The sequence below is a fragment of the Balaenoptera physalus genome (assembly GCF_965194825.1).
Source record: "Balaenoptera physalus genome assembly, chromosome: 10".
NCBI classification, from domain to species: domain Eukaryota; kingdom Metazoa; phylum Chordata; class Mammalia; order Artiodactyla; family Balaenopteridae; genus Balaenoptera; species Balaenoptera physalus.
Window position 1 is genome coordinate 100562416 of NC_138889.1, and position 18928 is coordinate 100581343.

The window sequence follows — 18928 nt, forward strand, 5'->3', positions numbered from 1 at the left end:
GGCAGGGGTTTTGCCGACTCCCTTAGACTCTTCCAAACAGGGAGTCTATTTTAATGGGACTAAATAGTGCAGTTGCAGACATGGTGACCTGCAGGCCTGGATATACTTCTGAGAGAGAGATTCTGGAGCTGAAATTGAAAGTTCTCACAATCCACAGGGCTCAGGATGGGTGTGGCAGGGCCGCTCCTGAGAATTGGAGGGGTCTCAACAACTGCTGGAGAAAGCCCCTTGTCACAGCATACTGTCTGGTGGCAGCTGATGGATCCAGGGGCCTGGGTGGAAGTAGGGCAACCTCCACCCACCCTCATCCTCATCCTATCCAAACAATCACAGGGTTCCATGGGCCAACAGGCAGAGCCAAGAAGAGCTTCAGCTCATTTTGAACCCTGTGTCCTGCTCCCTGCAACCTGACAGTCCATCATGCTTGGCCTAAGGGAACCTTCCTGCACTCTGGCCTGAGCTGAGAATGCTGTAAGCAAGCAGAGGGGGTCCCAGTCTGGGGCAAAAGACAATCAGGAGCTGCAGATCTGTCTGCCAGGAAACAGTACTCGCCACCCCAGCTAGTCTGCAGTCTGTTCAGCCCATGGCTGAGTGCCTGAGGTGGAAGTGTTTCTCTGCTTGTCAACGGGCCGCTCTGCCAGCCCACCAGGCAGTTGAAAGACCAGGCTTTGCAGCTGTTGCTCTTGGCTACTGAGGGGCTCCCTGGAGGCTGGGCCGGACTGGGCTGGGCTGGACTGGGTGTCAGGGGCTGGACTCAGTTGCAGAATGTTTTGGGGGTGACGACAGATAGTAGTGTAACTAACTGCCTGGGCTCTTGCCTACCTTTTTTTTTTTTATTTTTTATTTTTTAATTTATTTATTTTTGGCTGTGTCGGGTCTTCGTTGCTGCGTGTGGGCCTTCTCTAGTTGCGGCGCGTGGGCTTTCTCCAGTTAACGACGCACAGGCTTTCTCTAGTTGCCGCAAGCGGGGGCTACTCTTTGTTGCGGTGCGTGGGCTTATTGCAGTGGCTTGTTGCGGAGCACGGGCTCTAGGCGTGCGGGCTTCGGTAGTTGTGGCACGTAGGCTCAGTAGTTGTGGCGCACGGGCTTCGTTGCTCCGCGGCATGTGGGATATTCCCAGACCGGGGCTCAAACCCGTGTCCCCTGCATTGGCAGGCGGATTCTTAACCACCGCGCCACCAGGGAAGCCCCCTTCTTGCCTACCTTTTGGGAGGGCTAAGTCAGAGCTGTTTGCTACCAAACACCTTCTTTCTATTAACTAAGCATCCCGCCCATCTGGGCAGGAATAGGCTAAGGGCCTGACAAGCCAGGAGCCAGGCTCTTACTGCCAACAACCAAAGATTCCACATTTCTGTGGGATGGAAAGAGCCCCTAGGAAGCCAGAGCCAGCCCCTCCCTGTTAAGCACGGAAGAATGACACGCAAAACAGGGAACGGCTGGAGCCTGCAGTGGAAAGTTGGAGCCCTGGTGTGTTGCAGGCGGACAGAGGTGCAGAGAGCAGCCGGAGAGAATAAGACTCAGAGGACGTGGTGGGCCACGGCTGGGACAATGCAGTTCCTGGCTTGGTTAATGGTAGCCATTTGCTTCCTCCCTGGGGTGACTACAACCCAGCACCGTGCAGGTACCAGGGCCCTAGGGTGTGGTGGACAGGAGCCAAGGAAGGCTGCTGGCTGACAACAGTTACACTTGGTCCTATCTGAGCCTGGCAGGGCTTAGGGACTGAGGGCATGACAGGTGGCAGGCTGACCTGTGCTGTGGGTGGGGGAGGGAAAGGTGTGGGCCCCACTCAGAACCAGAAAGGTCCAGGTGAAGTGAGGGGAGATAGCCCTAGGTGCTCTCAATGGGCCTGGGGCTTATTCTGGCTGGTGTGCAAAGGAGGACCTCTTAACCTGCCCTGGGCTTTGGACAATCATTCCAAGGGTTAGGCAGCACCCCAGAAGAGGGGTGAAGGAAGCTGCAACAGACATCCTGCCTTGCCTGGCCTCCCTGCCTTGCACACGGTCACTTACCGAGGAGCAGGAAAGAAATAGGTTCTTCTCAAAGGGGTCCTCGACCTTTGGGGAGGGTCACTGGCACTGTTTTAGGTCATGCTGTCCCTAGATGATTATAGGGAGGGGAAATGGGCAGTGAAGTGTCTTGTGACCCGTTGGCCTGGAGCTCTTGGCCAAGTGAAGTGTAGAAGTTCAAGGAGGAGTCCTGGACATTTGCCAAGACAGTATCTGGGTTTGGGATGATGCTTTGGGATCATAAGACCTATGCCTGAGAGAGTGAATGTCAATGTGCATATGTGTGTAGGGGGAGGTGGACATGGGATGGCGTTCCTGTTCTTTTGTAGATAGAAGAACCTCTAGGCACCCCTACCAGGCAGCTTGAGGGGCACTCCTGGGAGGCTGGGGTGTTCAGGGAGGAGCTTGGCAGGGCCCTGACTCCTCTCTGCTGCCCCAGGGCAGCCCATGGACAGCACCAGCGTGGGAGGTGGCCTGCAGGAGCCAGAGGCCCCGGAAGTGATGTTTGAGGTCTTTCCTCCAGCCTGGGACATGGGGGTGGGAGTGTCCAGATGTCCCTAAGCTCAGGGTTGGGAAGGGGGATGCCTCAAGCTGGGGCTGCTGGGGGAGGGGAGCCAACCCAGCATGGGTCCTACTGCCTGCTTATGCCCCCCACCCCGGCCCCGCTCCCTAGGCCCCAGCCCACCCCTTACATGGCTCCCCTTGCAGCTGCTCTGGTCTGGGCTGGAGCTGGATATCATGGGGCAGCTGCACATCCAGGACGAGGAACTGGCATCCACACGTCCAGGCCGCCGGCTCAGTCTCCTCCTGCAGCACCATGTGCCCAGTGACCTGGAGGGCGCTGAGCAGCGGCTGCAGCAGTTCCAGGACCTGCAGAAGGGACCCCCTCTTAGCCCTTGGGACTTTGAACATTTGCTCCTCACAGGCCTGTCCTGTGTCTACCGGGTCCACGTGGCTAGTGAGGCTGAGGAGAGAGGTCGCTGGGCCCAGGTCTTCACCCTCCTGGCACAGGAAACACTCTGGGACCTGTGCAAGGGCTTCTGCCCCCAGGGCCAGCCCCCTTCTCTGGGGCCCTCGGCCTCTACCCTTGACCCCTTCCCCTAACCCTCCCCTTCTGCCTGTCATTCTCACCCCAGCCCCCTCCACCCCACCCCCTACCTGAGCCAGGGCCCTCGATCTGGCACCTGGTTCTTCCCACTGTGTTCGGGCCTCTGGGCTCAGCTTGTACCCCGGACCCCAGCTTACCCCTCCCCCATCTTCTTCCCTGGGCCCAGGCTCTGGGTCCCAGGCAGCAGGCACAGACCTAAGGGCAGGACTTGCAGGCAGTGTGTGGGGGGGGGTGGGGGCGGGAAGGGTCAGGGTTGAGAAGTGTGTTTAACAGATGCTGAAAGGGAAGCTCCCAAGTAAGGCCAGGTCAGACCCTCCAACTCCTACCCTGGCAGTCCATCAGAGGCAGGATGTACAGGAAACTCATAAGTGCTCAGTGCCCAGTCCTAATGTAGATACCTCTTTTAAACCCAACCAAGGTTCTGGGGGTCCCTAAGTCTCCAGGTACCCCATGTGGGCTAGGAGAATAGACTGGACATTTTTAGTTCAGTCTGTTGGAGGAATGGAGGGACGCAGGTGGAGGAACATTATCTTCTGGGGGGCAGGGAAGTGAGAAATGTTTTTTGGTCCATATCGACAAGGCTCAGAGGAGTGAGTAAGGCTGGAAGGGGACTGAGGCTGGCTGGTGTAGTCCTGATCCTGTGTATCTCATCCCATAAAATGTTCTGTTCTGGCCTCCTGCAGCCCTGTGTCCTTCTGTGTCAGAGGAAGTTGTTTAACCCGTGCCTTGAGCAAACCACCCTCCCCATCCCGGGAGGGCAGGAATCAGGGCAACCAGATATCTACTGCTCGTCCCATGCGCACGCCCTACTGGGAAAAGGAATGTACCGTTTCCTTGAATCCCATAGCCCCAGTGAGGCAGCGGGGTGAAGTCCCTTGTCAGAAAAAGGAACCAGATGGGCCCTAAAAATAACGTCGTAGGTCAACGGGGAGGAATTACAGGGACTGACTGGAAAGGGATATGAAGGGGAAGCCCACAACGGGGTTAGGCAAGTAGGGTTCAATCAAATTGCCACCTCCTCGCCCTCCCAAGGCCTGACCGAATCCTACCCTCTGCCCTCCGACGCCCACCCGGGGCCAGCTGTAGTCAGTCCCTCACGCCCCGCCCGAGACAAAAGCGTCGCAGTCAAGACAAAGCGCAGGACCCCGGCAGACAGGCGCCGGCGCAGGCCCACTTTATTGGCAGAGTCCAGCCACGCTGGGCGGGCCGTCATGCTCGCGCCGGCGGGACTTTCGGGCCGCGGTCCCGGCTTGGCATGCACGCTCCGGGCCGCCCGGGGCTCCTCTCCGGGTCGTGGCTCAGAGCTCCGGAGGCCCGAGGCCGGGCGGGCCGGCGGGGATGAGGTCGGGGTACACCAGGAAGCCGGAGAAGGTGATGTACTTGCCATGGTTGCTGTAGGCGCCGTAGCCGTCGTGGTCGTGGCTGAGCAGCCAGACGGCGTCGCCGCGCCGCAGCGCCAGCATCACGCTCTGGCTCTGCATCTCGCGACGCCGCGACGCGCCGTCGTCGTAAATCATGGCCTGCACCTCGTCGCGGTTCTTCATCAGCTTCACCGACAGCGTCTTGCGCGGCAGCTTGCCCAGCGTGAAGGAGAAGAAGTAGGCGCCGGGCAGGCGGCAGCGGAACACGCCAGCCGCCGCGTCGAAGTCGCCGCCGATGTTCACAAGCTCAGTGTCGAAGGCGAGGGGCCGGTGCCGCGGCCCCGGGCCCGCGTCCGAGCCCACCAGGCTGCGCGTGCGCGCCGCCGAGAAGGCCGAGCGCGGCTCCGGGGGCGCAGGCGGCCCGCGCGCAGGCGCGTCGGCGTCGGCGTACACCAGGTAACCGCTGAAGGTGGCGCCGGGTGCCCCGAGCGCGTACTGCTGGGCGCCGTGCAGCCGCAGCCACACCGTGTCGCCGTAATCGAGCTGCAGCATGGCGCTCTGGCTGGCGGCGTGCCGCGCGGCGGGACGCCGCTGCTCGTCGAAGGCCAGTGCCTGCACCTCGTCGCGGTTGCGCACCAGCATCACCGACAGGCTCTTGTGCGGGGCCTTGCCAGCCGTGAAGGAGAAGAAGTAGGCGCCGGGCACGCGGCAGCGGAACTGACCAGTGGCCGCGTCGAAGTCGCCCCCGATGTTCACGTACACCTTGTCGAACGTCACCGCCATCTCCGACGTGCCCTCCAGGGGGGTGGTGCGTGCGGCCGAGAAGGCCGAGCGCAGCTCTGTCGAGCCCGGAGCCGGGCCCAGGGCCCAGCAGGCGGCCGGGCCCAGCAGGCCCAGCAGGAGCGGCAGCATGGCGCCTGGGAGGGGAAGCACGAAGGGAAGGAGACAAGGGTTGGGCAGGGGTGGCCTGGAGACGGGTTCCCTTCACAGACCCGCCCTTGACCCACAGCTCGGACTCCTAGTTTCCTCCTACACACTTAGACTAGGTCAGTGGTTCTTAAAACTTCATGGGGGCGCTCGCTTCGGCGGCACATGTACTAAAATTGGAACGATACAGAGAAGATTAGCATGGCCCCTGCGCAAGGATGACACGCAAATTCGTGAAGCGTTCCATATTTTTCTAAGAGTAACAAATAAGATCAGACATCAAAAAAAAACAAAAAACAAAAAACTTCATGGGGCCTCAGTGTCACCTGGAGACCCTGTTAAAACACGCGTTGTTGGCTCCCACCCCCACCTCATCTAGTATGCGGCCCGAGAATTTGCATTTCTAACAAGTTCCCAGGTAATGCAGAGATGCTGCTAGTCCAGGGACCACACTTCGGGGACCATTAGATTAGGCCAGTGTTTTTGCTTTTTTTTTCTTTTCTTTTCTTTTTTTGTAACCACCGAACTCCTTTTTCAAGTGAAAGCTCACAGACATATACCATAGATGCAAGCAGAAATGCTCTGGTCAGAGGGTCCTATAGCCCTGTCTGCTGGGCTTACACATCCCCTCCTCCTTGACACCCAGGGGCCCTGGAAACGCAGAAGGTGGTCAGGGGGTCTCTGAGTTTCCTTCAGCCTCCGATTTGCTGCATTTTCCTGTGTCTATTCTATGGTCCTTACTTAGCCTGCCCCTCACTCAGGCACTGGCTCTCTATACTGATATCCTCCGTGATGGCTGCTGGGTAAGCCCCCATTTTGGCAGGAAAGGAAATAGCCGCTCCCTGACCCATTTTCTGGCCTCTGACCCACTTAAGGGTCAGCTCCCACACTGGACTTCTGGACTCTCCAGGGGCCCTTCTTGCACTAAAGAGGCCAGAACAGATGGGCTTTGAGGTAGTTCCCTCCCCCTGTAAAATCAGAGTAAGAGAGACTCCTTCCTCTGGGCTTGGGGGCTGGTCACTGATGGGAAAGAGAAAGCCAGGGGCTGCTGGGGATAGAGTGGGAGAGCAACAGTTCCAGCACGGCTTTGGCAAGTCTGTGAGGTCAGCAGCTCGGTTCCTCGGTAGTAGTGGTGGAGTGGAGACGACTGACAGCTAAACCTGGGCCCAGGTCCTGGCTCTACCCGTTACACGCTGTGAAACCTTAGGCAAGTTCCTTAATTTCTCTGGACATGGCTCCCTCTGTAATTGGGGAGGAGACCTGCCTCACAAGCTTACTGTGAGGATGCTCTGAGAAGGCAGGTGTGAACACCTTCGTTGGATGGCAGTGCAGTCGATTTTTTGGGAAAATCGATCTGGTCAAGTTTTTTTTTTTTTTAATTTTTAATTTTATATTGGAGTATAGTTGACTATCAAGTTCTTGACATAAGGGGTTAGGGTTCAGTAACTCCTACCCTTGGAAACTTGGTAAAGGCACTACTTAACTCAGAGAACTAACTCCAAGGGTAGGATTACATAATGCTTCCTAGTAGGGCATAGGCTTTGGGGATTGAATACCCTGAGGACCTGAAGTGGAGGCAAAGCAGAAAAGAAAATGAGCTGGTAACAGCCTAGGCCGTGGGCCTCTATAGGAAGTGCCCGGGGAGTGTGTGTATCTCTGTGTCTCTTGGAGACACCGGGGACCTGCCAAGAAGGGTTGCCAGGTGCAGCAGTGCAGATGTGCTGCACAGCACAAGGACGTTCACCTGAGGGTAGGTGGGTGCTGGAGTCCAACCCACATTCTACTTGCCCAACTGTGTGGAACTGCTGCCCTTGGGGGAAAGTGTGCCTTTTTCTAATTCTCATAGTAAGAACCCCAAGTCCCTAGCCCAGCTGAACACTCTCTCTTTACACAGGAAGTACCTTTTCTCATTCTTACAAAGCTGCCCCACGGGCTAGCCAGTACCCTTGGTGAGGGCAGGGGCCGGGAGGGGGGGCATGTGCAGTAGTGAAGATTGCACCTCACAGTATTCAGTGCAATCCCTTTCACAGAGCTCTTTGGACACATCTGGTGTCACAGCCAACCTGCGAGACAGGTGGGCCCTCTCCCATTTTATAGGGGAGGAAGCCAAGGCCCAAAAGGGGGAAGCATTTTGGCCCAAGGCCACCCATGGAGCACTGAGGCAAGCCTTGAAGCCTTTTGACTCCAAATTCAGTGTGCTTTCCTCTCCACCACCTTTCCATTCTAAGCACAGCTTTTTCCAGCCAACCTGTCATCTGCCTCAGTTTCACTTTTTGCAAAAATAGAAGTGGAATGAGTCTTGGGATCTAGGGTGAAGGGGAAAGAAAGCAAAACCAACCAAAAAAATATTCTTAACGTTTTTGTCTTCTGGGAGTATGGGAACATCTCAACTCTTCCTGACCCCGCTGCTCTCCTAGCAGGTCTTGCCCCAGGAGCACCTGCCCACTCCACCCTCAGTAATCTTCCTGCCAAGCCTGGTGCACCCTGCCAGTGCCAGAGGGTCCTCCTGTGTGTCCAGTACCCAGCCTCCATTTCACCCACCGCTGCCCATTTCTCAGATCCGTAGGTCCCCATCCTTCCCTAAACCCACTTCCCGGAGCAGGTCAGAGGTGAGAGGGTGTCAGGTGGGCATCACAGCTCCAGGGAAGGAAATGGCTGTTCCTAGCTCCATTCAGGTGAGGCTCAAAATAATCATCCTCAAAGAGGAAAAACTAGGACACAGTGCGCTGGACAGACCCAGAACCCTAGAACCAGGGTAGAGGTGCAGCCATGTCAGGCTAAGGGGATTCTAGAGACCCCTCCCTACCAAACCCCAATTCCCTATCGCTCCCTCCCTCAAGCTCTGCCCAAACCTCCCTCCCCACCTACCTTGAAAACCCCTCAGGCTCCCAAGAAGATAAGTCCCCCTTTCACAGACGAAGCCAATTAATCCTTTCTCATGAAAAAAAAAAAAAAAACCCTCGGAAAACGGTACCCCAGACCCTCTCTCCCCCAGACCTTCCTTTATCCATCCCTTCGGAGTAAAAGCCCTTGAGCCTCTTTCATGAAAAAAAGCTCCCAGGTCCTCCTTTCAGGGAAAAAGGACCCAATTCCCCGGCCCCCGCTTCCAGTCAAGGAGAAAGCCTGGATCCCCGCGCCCCAGAGCAGCCCTCACCTGGCTGGGGGCGGCGGTCGGTCGGCTTCTCTCCGAGCCCGCGATCCGGCTCCGGGCTCCGGGCTCTGGGCTCCAGGCGGGCGCCGGGCTGCGCACTGACCGCCCGCGCTGCGGCGGGGCCGGGCCTGGCGGGGACGGCGGCGGCGGCGGCGGGCGGGGCGCTGGGACCCCGGGGTGGGCTCGGGGTGGCGGGGCAGCGAGGGAAAAAGGGCTGCTGAAGAGCGAGGCTCCGGGGCCGCGCGCGGAGGGGCGGGGTAGGGGCGGGCAGGGGGAGAGGCGGGAGGGGAAGCGAGAGGGAGGGGCGCGCCGAGGCCGGGGAGCCGAGCGGCAGGGCCCAGGGGCACCGCACGAAGAAGGCCCCCCGCGCAGGCAGCGCGAGCACCGGGCTCTTCCTCCTCCGTGACCTCCCTAAAGCTTCATCCTCTGGGTCTGGAGAACAGGCATCATTAATCCAAGTTAGCAGATGGGGAAACTGAGGCAGAGGCCAAACTAGCGGTGGCTCAGGGCACTCTACAGACCAGCCTTCTCCCTGGATTGAGGAGAGGGGACTGGAGCAGGGCGCAGAGACTGCACTAGCCTCTGGACTGCAAGGACAGTGGAAGGTGAGAGTTTGGCTGGGACAGACGTCCAAGCTGAGTGGCACCGGGGGAGGGGGTCGGAGGGAAGAGAAGGATAAATGGATCAATGCTGCCAGTAAAGGAAGGGCTTACAGTGACCTGTCATCTCACCTCCAAATCGGAAAATGCCTATGGTTGGTAAGGAAGGAAGGAGGAAGACAAAACCCCCAGACATCAGAGGGTCAGCCTGTGCCCCCTGGGGAGGGGGTGAGGAAGGAGGGGAGTCCTTGGGGCAGAATTGAGTGTTGGCAGGAAGGCTGCTTCCACAGCGTCCGCAAGGAGGGAGAGGGTTGAGAAGGGCAATGGGAGGGCTCCAAGGGCCTGTTTGCAGAGGGACACTGACACCCTGCCTAGCTGGGCCGGGGTGGCAGGACCCAGCAGGACACCAGGGCTGGGAACAGCTGTCTTCCCACCGCAGCACTCACCGAGGCCCTTCCATGGCTTCCACTCTGGGCTCTGGCACCACCTCAGGGAGGCTGCGGTCCTCTCCTGACAGCTGTGCAGGGGACGACCTGCCTGGCACTCAGTCGATGCTGACCGAATGGATGGCTTTTGAAGAGCCCCACTCTTCAGTTGCCAGAGCAGGACCCCTCTGCCTACCCCCCCGATTGACTCAGGGGGCCTGAGCTCTGCCACAGACCCTCTGTGTGGTTTCTGAGAAGCCTGGTGCCCCGTGAAATCCCCTGTCCTCTGGAGCTCTCCTTCTGGAACTCTCAAAACTGACACGACCCCAGTTAACCTAACATGGGTTAGTCCTGAAGGTGTTGACGGTGATGATGAACTCATTAAGTATTCTCCAGGGTGCTGAGGGAATGACAAAATGAATAGATATGTGCCTCAATAGAAAGGGATGGATGGAGGCGTTTGGGCCTGGGCGTGGGGGCATTTGGGGACAGAGGGTGAAGCACCTGTCTAGCCCTTCAGGACCATCTTTTGCCTCCTTCACCAGCCTGAAAAGGCCTAGGTGGGGTGTGGGGGGAGGCCTAGGAGGGCTGGGGAAGACAGGAAGCCAATCTGCGGCAGCCACAAGCCTTCCTCTGGACAAGGAGCTCGGGGTTGCCATCTTGAAGGTGCATTTTGAAGGTGTGATTCCAACAGTGGGAGGAATGGGAAGAAGGCAGGACTCTCAAGGCAGAACAGTTAAATGCCAGTGGGGGTCTGTCTCAGGCTGAAAGCCATCTGACACTTTCCCTGGGTCCACAAAAGCATTTCAGCAGAGAAATGAAACGTTCATTTCATTTCTCTGGAGACAGGTGGCTGAGGCAGATGACAGCAGGGTTTTTGCTTCAAGGGATGGGACAAGGTGGAGGCCACTGGCAAAGGGATACGGAGGAGGATGCCATGTACTGGTGGGCATCTAGGGCAGGCTGGGGGTGCACCGGAATGAAGTTAGGAGGCAGCAGGGTTCAGAGAAGAGCCCTAGGGCTAGGCTGTAGCTCCTGTCTGCTCCTACCACAACACAGTGATAATTTTCATAGCAAGTTCCTTTCATAGGGTGTAGCAGATGCTACCAGTGCCCCCAATCAAGCCCCCAGGCCTACTCGGAGGTCACCTGCAGACAGTTTCTGAACTTGCTCCCTGTGCCTCTCCTGTGGCATTCCCAGCTTTGGACGTGAGTGTGGGGCAGGCTGGAAGTGGGGAATTAACGCCCCCAGGGGAACCCTCAACCAAGGAGGGCCCAGAGTTAGCGGATAAATCCTCTAGCTTTCAGTCCCTCTGAAAGTGGGATAATTTCCAATGCCCAGGCCTGTTCCAGTCTCAGAAAGACTCCAGCAGAATGGAACCTAAGTTGTCCATGGGGAAAGCTTGCTTATCCCTGTATGCTTTGCTTGCTTTCCTCTCTTGCTTGTCTCACTTCCCCACTCTCTCACCCTGCTTCTGGGATCACCTCCTAAATAAACTACGTGTATCCAAATCTGTCTCAGGGTCGGCTTTTGGGGGGAACCCGAACTGAGACGATGAACGATAACTGTGTTAAGTGCTTTTTCATTTCGCCCATTATCTTATTTAATTTCTACTTATTTGTTTATTTTTAAATTTATTTTTGGCCGCGCCATGAGGCATGCGGGATCTTAGTTCCCAGGGATCGAACCTGTCCCCCTGCAATGGAAGCATAGAGCTTAACCACTGGACTGCCAGGGAAGTCCCCTTATTTCTTAACATCCCCTGAAGTAGATGTCACTAACCCAATTTTACAAATGAGGAATAAAGAGGTTAATGCAGAGGTAGGATTCAAAGCCAGGTCTGTCTAGCTCCAAAACCCAGTCTTTACCCACTATGCTCTGCGGCCCCCCTAATTATCTGATCCTCTCTGGGCCTTAATTTTTCATCTGTAAAATGAGGAATGGGCTCTTGAGTTTGAAGGGAGGCAACGTACCCATTGTCTCCAGCAGCTAGGCCTGGTCAATGAGATATAAGCAGAAGTTATTAGGAGGGACTTCCCTGGTGGTCCAGTGGTTAAGACTCTGCGTGTCTGTCCACTGCAGGGGGCATGGGTTCAATCCCTGGTTGGGGACCTAAGATCCCGCATGCCGCGCAGCGTGGCCAAAGAAAAAAAACTAAAAAAAAAAAAATGATGGTGAGGATTTTACGTAGTGCTGATAGAGGAGTAAGGGAATGGGATCCAGTCTAAGGTAAGAGGGTGAGCAAAGGTGTGGAGGTAGCATAGATCGGCCTGTATGTGGCTCAGTTGAAGAGGGAAGGGTTTGTGAAGGAGGCCTGGCAGGTGAGGTGTTGTAGGGCTTAAATGCTGAGCTGAGGAACTTGGTTTATCCTGCAGCAGGGGGTTAGGGCTCAGAGCAGTATTTAAGATTACTCCTACCACAGAATGAAAGGCAGGAGACAGAAGAGGTGAGGAGAGGCAGGGAGATCTCTAAGGAAGAGAAAGGGAAGAGACAGATGGAAGAGAGACTAAGAAGAGCTGCAGGACTGACAGAGAGCGCGCGCGCGCACAAGCTCACAATTTAATTAGCTTCCTGGCTTGCCAGTGGCTTACAGGGGAATTAGCAGAGCTCAGAGTCTAGGGACCTTGCTGGAAGTTGAAGGGAAGCTAATAAGAAAGACAACAACAAGCCCCAGGGAGAAATGAAAGAGGAGGAATCGTCAGCCAAGCAGAGATGCCGGCAGGAGAAGCAGATGTCAGGGCGCTGAGTCCCTGCCTTCCTTCGAGGTTTCAGCTTTCCAGGGCAGTAGACATTTAGAGCCCCTGGGCTGGCCTCCTGGCCCCACTGCCCCTGGTTCCAATCCCTCTGAGCACCTGGTAAACAATGCAGAATGGGGGCAGTTGGGAGTGGCTGTGACAAGTTCCCCTCTGTCGGCCCTTTTCCAAGAAGGGAACCCCCAGGTCCCTTCTGCAGATGGGGAGGTTGAGGCCGCAAATGCGGAGGTGGCCTGCTCCTGACCAGATGTGGCAAATTGCATCTTCCAAAGACAGCTGTGATAGCATCTCCCATCCCACCCTGCTCTCCTTACACCGGGACCATGCCACTCCCCTCTGAGAGGAAGACCTAGGTTGGGCGTAAAAGGTGATGCTGCTTCTGCCTGGCGCTCTCTCTCTTGAAACTCACACTTGGAATCCAGCCATCATGACGTGAGAAAGCCCAGGCCACATGGAAAGGCCATGTGCAGATGTTGTGGCCAACAGCCCCAGTCAGAACCAGTTATCTAATTTTCAAGGTCCAGTGCAAAATGAAAAGGTAGGGCCCCTTGTTCAAAAATTAAGAATTTAGAGGGTGACAACAGCATTAAACCATGCATGGAGCCCTTCTAAGTGTGGGAGCTTGTGTAGCTGTACAAGTTGCATCCTGTGAAGCTGGCCCTGACCGCAGCTGAGGTTCCAGCATCCACTGTTTGCGGTATGAGCGAAGAAGCCTTCCAGATGACTCTGGGCCCGGTCACTGTCTGACTGCAACTGAACGAAGGACTCCTGGCTGAACCCAGTGTATGTCCAGACCCACTAGGGACAGAAGTGATTGTTGTCATTTTAAACCAGAAACTTTTGGGTTACTGCAGCAATAGATAGTTGGAATACTGGGGGAAACAGAACGTGTCAAAACTGGACTGAAGATGCAGTATAGTTACTGAGTTTCTCCCCAAACCCAGGCTCATTACCTGAGCTACCGTTGCTGGACCTCCTTGACCCATGTTGGCAGAGGAGGCAACAGGTAACTCCAGACCCTACCTATGGACCTCTCACTATGGAAGATGGTGGAGCCATTTGGAGTCCTCGGTTTCTTGCAGTTAAAAGCACTCCAGCTTTTACAAGTTATTTCCCCTCTCTGGGTCTTGGTTTCTTCGGATGCATATTGAGAGGACTTCATAATCTAGGGCCTGTGAGTCTCTGGAGGGAAAATACAGAGGACTTGGTGACTAGAATGAGAGGGAGGAGTGAAGGAACTGCAAGAGTCAGAAGGTGTTTACTCCACCTCTTGCACTGGGATCTGGCGGGGACGGGGAAGGAAGAATGTTCAGTCTGGGTCAGATGACGACTGGTTCCACTTTGGGCATTTAGATCACACTAGATTTGGGGGATGGAAAACTGGGGGGGGGGACTTACATAGTGTCATCAATTAGGTAGAGAATATAATTATGCAGGAAAAGATTGGATAAACACCAAAATGCAGGAAAAGACTGGAAAAACACCAAAATATTGTTATTTATGGTAGGTTCAGGGATGATATTTATATTCTCTGTAAAATGTTTTCTATTTCCTAAACTTTCTACAATGAATACTTATTCCTTTCATTTGAAAAGTAATTTGAAATATCAATAAAAACTTTAATTTCTTTCAAATGTATCTAAATACATATTGGAATTAGAATATTATAAAAGTGCAAGCTTAAATTAGAGGAGAAAAGATACATGATTTAATAAACTGTATGGCAACAACTAGGTAGCCATCTAGAAAACTTTAAGTTGGATCCATACATCATACCTGATACCAAAACAAATTCCAAATGGATCACATATTTAAATGTAAGAATGAAACCAAAAAAGTACTAAAAGAAATCAAGTGATATTAACAAAAATTGCAAAGAAGTTTGAAGTATGACATAAAATCCAGAATTCATTTAAAAAAGTTGGTGGATACTTTTTACTACAGCTTAAAAGAAAAACATATTAACATGGCAAAACTGCCAGAAACAAAGTCAAAAGACAAACTACAAACTGGAAAATATATTTGTAATTCATATCACAAAGAGCTCTAAGAAAAAGACAACCGAGTAGAAAAGTGGGTAAGGAATATAAGCAGTTAATAAAAAGTAAAATACAAATAACTGTTAGAATAAGACAATTACAGTAAGATGCCATCATTTTTTTTTACCTCTCAGGTTATCAAAGATCTATAGATTTATAACACACTCTATTGGTGAGGAGGTGTAGAAACATTCACACCCTGTTAGTGGGAGGGTCAACTGGTACCGTTGGACAACTGGACAATATCTACCAAGTTTTATAATGTGCATGCCCTTCAACTCCATGATTCCACTTCCTGAAAAGCTGTTCTTCAGACACATGCCCACATGTCTGAAATGACATGTTATTCATTGCAGCATTGTCTGTAATAGCAGTAGAGGACCCAGCCAATAAATTCTGATACATAGAATACTACCTACCCGTTATAGAAGAATGAGGAGTCATTTTGTATACTGATATGAAATAATCTCTAAGATTTACTGTTAAGTGAAAAAAATACAAGGTGTACATTTGTTTTGAGGGAATTGGTATGTAGCCGAAATAAAGCCCAGCCAAGCTGTGGCCATCTGAAGCCTCTCAAAGGTGTTTTATGCACCCCTCAAATCATTGATTATAGCAGGTTCATTCTAAATGTACCTTTTCTATTCCCCCTCACAATTCACTCCCCTGTCTAATACATTATTATTCAACTCTTGGCTTTCTACATGAGAGTCTTTTACCGCCTTTATGTGTTAGCTTGAATATCACCATATGAGAGGATATCTCCTAACAACTGGCTATGACCCAGTCCTAGTCCCCCATCTCCCCTAAAAAAAAATAAATAAAGCAAACAACTTGCCATTTTCTATTTATTATGGCATTTATCTTTCTAACATATTTTTTAGCTATCCACTCTAGAATATGACCTCCATAAATATTTGTTGAAAGAATGTTGGTTAAGTCTTCTGCTCTATAATCCTCATATGTATTCTTTGAAAAATTTATTTTGCCACTGTAGTGAAAGATCTAAACTTCCATACAGACTACTCATCAGGCTTCTTTTTCCATAAGTCCACTCCAACTGTACTTGGCCCTCAAAGTCATAGCTTCTTATAAATGGAGAAAAGAAAGTTTCATGGAAGGAAGTAAGTTTACCTCCTTTGCTTTCCCAATAAGATGACCTCTTTCCTCCTCTGACTCTTTTATTTATTCATTCATTCATTTATTTATTTATTTTTGGCTATGTCAGGTCTTAGTTGCAGCACGTGGGATCTTTCGTTGTGGCGCGCAGGCTCTTTGTTGCGGCGCACGGGCTTCTCTGTAGTTGTGGCACGTGGGCTCCAGAGGGCACAGGCTCAGTAGTTGCGGCCTGGGGGCTTAGTTGCGCCGCAGCATGTGGGATCTTAGTTCCCGACCAGGGATCGAACTCCTGTCCCCTGCATTGGAAGGCGGATTCTTAACCACTGGACCACCAGGGAAGTCCCCCTCCTCTGACTCTTAAATTTCCTAACATTTATTTTTTTAATCCAGAGTTCCATTTTTCCATTGATGCTTTCTTGAAAGAGTTCCCTTGAGTTTACACTTAAACAAGAAGAGGAGTTTGGGACCAATCCATTACAACATATTGGAAAATTTGTTAAATGTTATACATTTTATATTCAAAACTACTTGAGAATTGCTTTAAGTTCAGGGCACCATGCTGTAAGAGTTATATCTATACTGTTAGTTAGTATAATAATTATTTTTGTAATTCTAATGTAAATAGTAATACTTTATTAGGCAAGAGAGGTCCTTAAGACCATTTCGGAGTATGCACTGGGTCCACATCTTTGAAATTTAAGTAATGAATCAAACAGGTTCATGAAATAAATATTGATTCCAAAAAATACAAGGTGTACAGTATGCTACCATTCTATTTTTTTAAAAAGTATGCATTTGCTTTTATGTGCATAGAATACCTCTGAGAGAATCTTCTAGAAACCATTAACAGCAGTTGCCTCCTGGGAAGAGGAATGGTTATGGGAGAAAGACATACTTTCCACTGTTTTACCCTTTTGTACCTAAAATTAAAAAAGGCAGGGAGGGACTTCCCCGGTGGTGCAGTGGTTAAGAATCCGCCTGCCAATGTAGGGAACACTGGTTCGAGCCCTGGTCCGGGAAGGTCCCACATGCCATGGAGCAACTACACCCATGTGCCACAACTACTGAGCCTGTGCTCTATAGCCCGTGAGCCACAACTACTGAAGCCCGCGTGCCCTAGAGCCTGTGCTCCGCAACAAGAGAAGCCACCGCAATGAGAAGCCTGCTCACCGCAACTAGAGAAAGCCCGCACGCAGCAACAAAGACCCAACACAGCCAAAAAATAAAAATAAATAAATAAATAAATTTATTTTAAAAAGGCAGGGAGAACCAGTATCTTTTTGAGCAGCTGCTTGGCTCCTGCTGGCTTCTATTCAACCTGAGGTCGGCTGAAAGCCCTCAGCCTTTTTCACAAGCACCGTCAAGCCAAACTTCCTTCATCCTGTACTGGTGCAGCTCATGTTTTACAATACGTATAAATGCAGGTCTTTCCACTTCTTTTAAATTCATCCTGTGGGTTTCAGCCCACTGTTTCAAGGTATTTTAGAATCTTGATTCTGACATCCAAATATTAGCTTTCCCTTCCAATAGTGGTGCCACCTGCACTGTGAGTGTGGCAGACACGATTAACTACTGAGCTGACCAAATACAGAATCTAGAAGCATGAAATTTAAGACTTCTCCCCGGATTTACATCAACTGAATAACCAACTTGGGGGGAGGGGCACAGTGGTTAAACGGGCTAGAAATCCACCCGACTGGGCAATCGTGGAGGTCACTGTTTTCCTGGCTGTCTCCTCAGTTGGGAGGCACCTGATGTCTAACTGGAAACGGGGTACGCTATGTCCAAGGAAATTTTCCTAGTGGCCTTCCAAATAAATAATAACAAACTATATTATTGTTGACATTATTATTTACTCTATCTTGTTTTTAGTGAAGGTACCAATTCTTTTTCTAGGTGTTCTCAAACCCACAGTTTAATATGATATTCTAGAATAAATTTGGGAATTCACCTGAAGTATACCCACCTAGAGTTTCCAGAATCTACCTCTTCCTCTTTTCTAACACCGGGACATTTGCAGCCATCAGGCATTGGGGCCCCTTTCCTTTTGTCCACAGCTTTATCAGCTATATTGGCAAGGGTTCCAGGATCTTCTCTGCAAAGGTTTAACACCTTGGGATTTGCACCTCCTTTTAAATGGCTGGGTGCTTAGGTTTACTTCTCTTCTCTCCCTTTGGAGTTTCAATTTCCTCTATCTGAAGTTTTGCTTGACTCATTCCAGTTTAGAAATGCTTTTCTTCGATGGAGAGTGAGGAGAATCGGGGTTGAGTATTCTGCTTTCCGACAACTGCTAACCTGACACCTTTTCCCCAAGTGGAACCCTATCCTGTCTTTATTACTCTTGTTCTGAACATAACCAACAACGTCTTTTACTGTCTGCACTTTTTCCGAGTCTCATTTTATCAAGGACTTCAACCTTCTTCTCTTATACCTGCCTTTTCTTTTGTGAGCCTGTCAGGGAGCTCTCCGTTACAGCCATGCTGGTTTCTTCAGCTCTCCCCCTTTTCCTGTCCAAGGATTTTCTGCAAATGGGCTCTCCTCATTTCCTATTTCAGAGCCTCCTGTCTCATGTGCCACATTCCCATCTAAATCTCTAAACGTGAGATAGTAACTCTAATCTCTTCAAGTTATTTTTCTAGGACTATTTATTTATTCGCTCACCCACTCATTCCATGGCCAACATGCCCTTCCTTCTTGATTCGACTTTGCCCTGTGGTTTCTGTGCCACTGACAGCTCCAGGCAGTTCTTTCCCACGGTCAGAGCTAAGGTCGGGGGAGCTGCTCCCTGGCAGTCGTGTCTGTCCACTGAGAGAGGAACCGGTCGCTGATGCATGTGAACTGCCCAGCTGCTCAGCTCGCAGCTGTGTGGGACTGTGGCTGCCAGGGCAGGGTGGGGGCAGTCCCCCAGCCTGGGGCCGTCCCGCCCTCAGAGCTCGGCTGGGCAGGTGCGAGTGGACTCCCGCGGGGCCGTGGCTTCCAAGCGCTCACCTGTCAGTTTCACCCAAAGGCTCCCCCCGCCCGGGGCTGGCAGTGCGCCGCGGCGGAGAGCAGAAAGCACACAGGATTCGGAGTCAAGCACATCCAGGTCTGAATTCTAGCTCTGCCCCTTCCCGGCAAGCTGTTTAAATCTCTGAGCTTCCATTCTTCTCACTTGAAAAATGGGGATATTATGTGGTTGATGGGGTGATTGTGCATAGGTTTCAGTACCCATCAACCCCTGTGCTCATCTCAGGTTCACGGTTTCCACAGGTCATGTTCTTGGCGGACTGTGCTGCTTTCTTTCCCTTTCTGGTCAAGCTGTTTCTTTTGGACATGCTGCAGTATATGTCTATGCCTGGTGAACCTTCCTTTGATGAGCCATGCCCCCGCAGCCCCAAGTAGAGTAGACCCTTGAATCTGTTTGGTTGAATCTGCAGATACGGAGGGCCAACTGTATATGG

The 18928-nt window shown here is 52.2% G+C and overlaps 2 protein-coding genes across 7 annotated transcripts in view; one reads left to right on the forward strand and one right to left on the reverse strand.

Moving 5' to 3' along the window:
* The first annotated feature begins 36 nt into the window (after positions 1–36).
* Positions 37–4200, forward strand: FAM180B (family with sequence similarity 180 member B). 2 transcript variants are annotated; one of them, XM_082475978.1, is made up of 3 exons: positions 37–1621; positions 2446–2516; positions 2715–4200. In XM_082475978.1, the coding sequence occupies exons 1-3, from the start codon at positions 1414–1416 to the stop codon at positions 3108–3110; spliced, it is 675 nt and encodes a 224-aa protein (XP_082332104.1). In that variant the 5' UTR covers positions 37–1413; the 3' UTR covers positions 3111–4200. The 2 variants fall into 2 exon arrangements, with proteins under 2 accessions (XP_082332104.1, XP_082332105.1); XM_082475979.1 differs by lacking the exon at positions 2446–2516 and having other exon boundaries at positions 1504–1621.
* Positions 4201–4265: 65 nt separating this feature from the next.
* Positions 4266–18928, reverse strand: part of MTCH2 (mitochondrial carrier 2) — a 43500-nt gene continuing 28837 nt past the window's right edge. For 4 of the 5 annotated variants that reach the window (XM_082475937.1, XM_082475938.1, XM_082475939.1 and 1 more), the window contains 2 exons: positions 8557–9085; positions 4266–5392 (listed from right to left, as the gene is read on the reverse strand). In XM_082475937.1, the coding sequence (XP_082332063.1) occupies positions 4413–5392; positions 8557–9085 (1509 nt within the window). In that variant the 3' untranslated portion in view covers positions 4266–4412. Of the gene's footprint in view, positions 5393–8270; positions 8509–8556; positions 9086–18928 lie in introns of those variants that run through there. The other variant, XM_082475941.1, reaches the window with a different exon arrangement.

Bases quoted from the DNA above. Each gene is read 5' to 3' on its own strand.
- FAM180B (XM_082475978.1), top strand. From the start codon at position 1,414: ATGACACGCAAAACAGGGAACGGCTGGAGCCTGCAGTGGAAAGTTGGA. The intron at 1,622-2,445 runs GTACCAGGGCCC...CTGCTGCCCCAG, and splicing joins TACAACCCAGCACCGTGCAG to GGCAGCCCATGGACAGCACC. The intron at 2,517-2,714 runs GTCTTTCCTCCA...CTCCCCTTGCAG, and splicing joins CCCCGGAAGTGATGTTTGAG to CTGCTCTGGTCTGGGCTGGA.